General features: G+C 27.9%; 1 protein-coding gene across 3 annotated transcripts in view; it reads left to right on the top strand.

The window, feature by feature from the left end:
* The first annotated feature begins 660 nt into the window (after positions 1 to 660).
* Positions 661 to 2,267, top strand: part of LOC108735045 (zinc finger protein 501-like) — a 4,013-nt gene continuing 2,406 nt past the window's right edge. The window contains exons 1-4 of one of the 3 annotated variants that reach the window (XM_025979230.1): positions 661 to 819; positions 927 to 1,149; positions 1,204 to 1,614; positions 1,669 to 1,883. In XM_025979230.1, coding sequence (XP_025835015.1) covers positions 682 to 819; positions 927 to 1,149; positions 1,204 to 1,614; positions 1,669 to 1,883 — 987 coding nt within the window. In that variant the 5' untranslated portion in view covers positions 661 to 681. Of the gene's footprint in view, positions 820 to 926; positions 1,150 to 1,203; positions 1,615 to 1,668; positions 2,088 to 2,267 lie in introns of those variants that run through there. The other 2 variants (XM_025979231.1, XM_018466834.2) reach the window with 2 other exon arrangements.

Genomic DNA, 2,267 nt, shown 5'->3' with positions numbered 1-2,267 from the left:
AATATTAAATAAGTAATTTGACAAACAATAGGTGCTGTCATATAATAACATTAAATCTGTCTTACAATTTGTCTATTAAATAAGTACATTAATGTTCAAAATACCCATTTAAGAAATACCTTTTCGCATTGCATAGCACATCCTTTTGTCCACATACGATCGGTTTGTAAGATAAGTTATATTATTTTATGAAAAATAATTATGGAAAGACTTTTTACCACCAGTTTACTTTGATTTAAAACTTACATTTTCGAAAGATATTATTATTTTCAGTTAACACAACTATAATTTATTTCCCAAAATATTTAAGCAGGTGTCATTAAATTTCAAATATGTTCTGGTATGAAATATTATAAGAAAAAACAAAACAAATTACTTGTTAAAAACAAACTGTCCTTTTGTGTAAATAATACGTATTAAAATATAAGTATCTTTAAATAAGTATTGATTACAATTAACAAATTCCCGCTATTATTTAAAAAATTCATTATTTTGAAACAGCCAATAAGAATTGAATCTTCAAGGCCATTTACTTCAAACTTTTGTATGGAATAAAATAAGGTTATATTTTGTAATGATTTGATTTATCTATTATCTTATTTTTTAATTTTTAAATCTTGGATTTGATTTAAAAACAATTCTATACAATCGAATAATTTTGAATATATTTTACATGTTGTAATGTTTAAATTACATAAAAAGATGACTTATTATAATATAAACAAAATATGTCGAATATGCTTACTTGAAAAACCAAATATGAATTCTTTACTTGATCCAGTCATTGGGGACATTTTTACTTATTGTACATCTCTAGCAGTAAGTATTTCTTTTTATTATCTTATTATCACTACTTTCTTTGATTTAATAGCAAGTATTAACATGTAATTAGTTAGAATATTCTGTACTTAGGCATTTTTTTTAAGATAGTGGAGAAAGATAAATATCCTGCGTTTATATGTAGAGAATGTGAAATTAGCATGCATTCTGCTTGTTCCTTTAAACGCCAATGCTACGACTCTTGTATGAAGTTAGAAAATTTTCTTAATACTCCTCAACACCAAGACGTTAACAACATTCATGAGATTAAAGAAGATCAGTCAAAGCAAGATGATTTATTTTCAACTATTTCCTTTGATATTCATTTAGGTGAGTAAGTAACAATTCTATTTATAAATTCTATTATTTTCTTTAACTTTTAAGATAATAATGAAATTTCTGAAGATGATCAAAATATTTCTCAATTAAGACCAGAAATCAAGAAGAATGAAAGAAGGAGAGAGCATAAATTTAATTGTAATTTTTGCAAAGAAGGTGTGGATTATGAAGAAGATTTACAAATACACATGGTAGCTCATCCTCAAGACTGCAAGCCGTTATGTACAATTTGTAATAAAACATTTGCTGATATGAATGTTTTAAAAAGACATGTAAGAGTTCATATGAAATTTAAACCATTTTGTTGTGAAATTTGCCAAAAAACGTTCGCAGAATCTGGAGGATTAACAAAACATGTAAGAAGACATAAGGGTGAAAGAAAGCATTTATGCAGTTTTTGTGGAAAAGGATTTTATGAAGCTAACATATTGGCTTTGCATGTAAGACTGCACACAGGTAATAAAAACGCTAGATGTCCTGTAGGAACTAAATGATTTATTGCAATTTTAGGGGAAAAACCATTAGATTGTCATGTTTGCAAAAAGAAATTTGCAACACCAAGTGGATTGAAAAGTCATTTAAAGTCTCATACAGGCGAAAAAAGGCATCTCTGTTCACATTGTAATAAGTCATTTGCTCATTCATTTATGTTAAAAATACACATGAGAACACATACAGGTGAAAAACCTTACAAATGTACGGTGTGCAACAAGGCTTTTGCACAGGTAATTACACTCTAACCTCATAAAAAAATGATGATACAATAATTTCAAGTTACTTATTTAATCATTTTACAAACAAATGCATTTATGGTCTGTGATAATTCTAAAATAACTGATATCAGAAGACTGACTTATTGACTCTATAAATTCAAAATTGATGTACGAGGGTGGATTGATAAGTTTCCGGCCTGACCAAGAAAAACAAGGTTTTTAAAAATTTTTTTTTTTATTTCTCAACATAATCTCCTCCAAGGCTGATACATTTCTCATAGCGGTGTTCCAGTCTATTAATGCCATCTCTATAGACTGATTCGTCAAGCTCCTCAAAATAACCATTTACAGCTTCGATTACTTCTTCATTGTCCGCAAATCTCTTACCGCCAAGCC

Source organism: Agrilus planipennis, unplaced genomic scaffold, assembly GCF_000699045.2.
Source record: "Agrilus planipennis isolate EAB-ADULT unplaced genomic scaffold, Apla_2.0 scaffold20, whole genome shotgun sequence".
Lineage (NCBI taxonomy): Eukaryota > Metazoa > Arthropoda > Insecta > Coleoptera > Buprestidae > Agrilus > Agrilus planipennis.
This window is presented reverse-complemented; position numbering and strand designations above follow the sequence as displayed.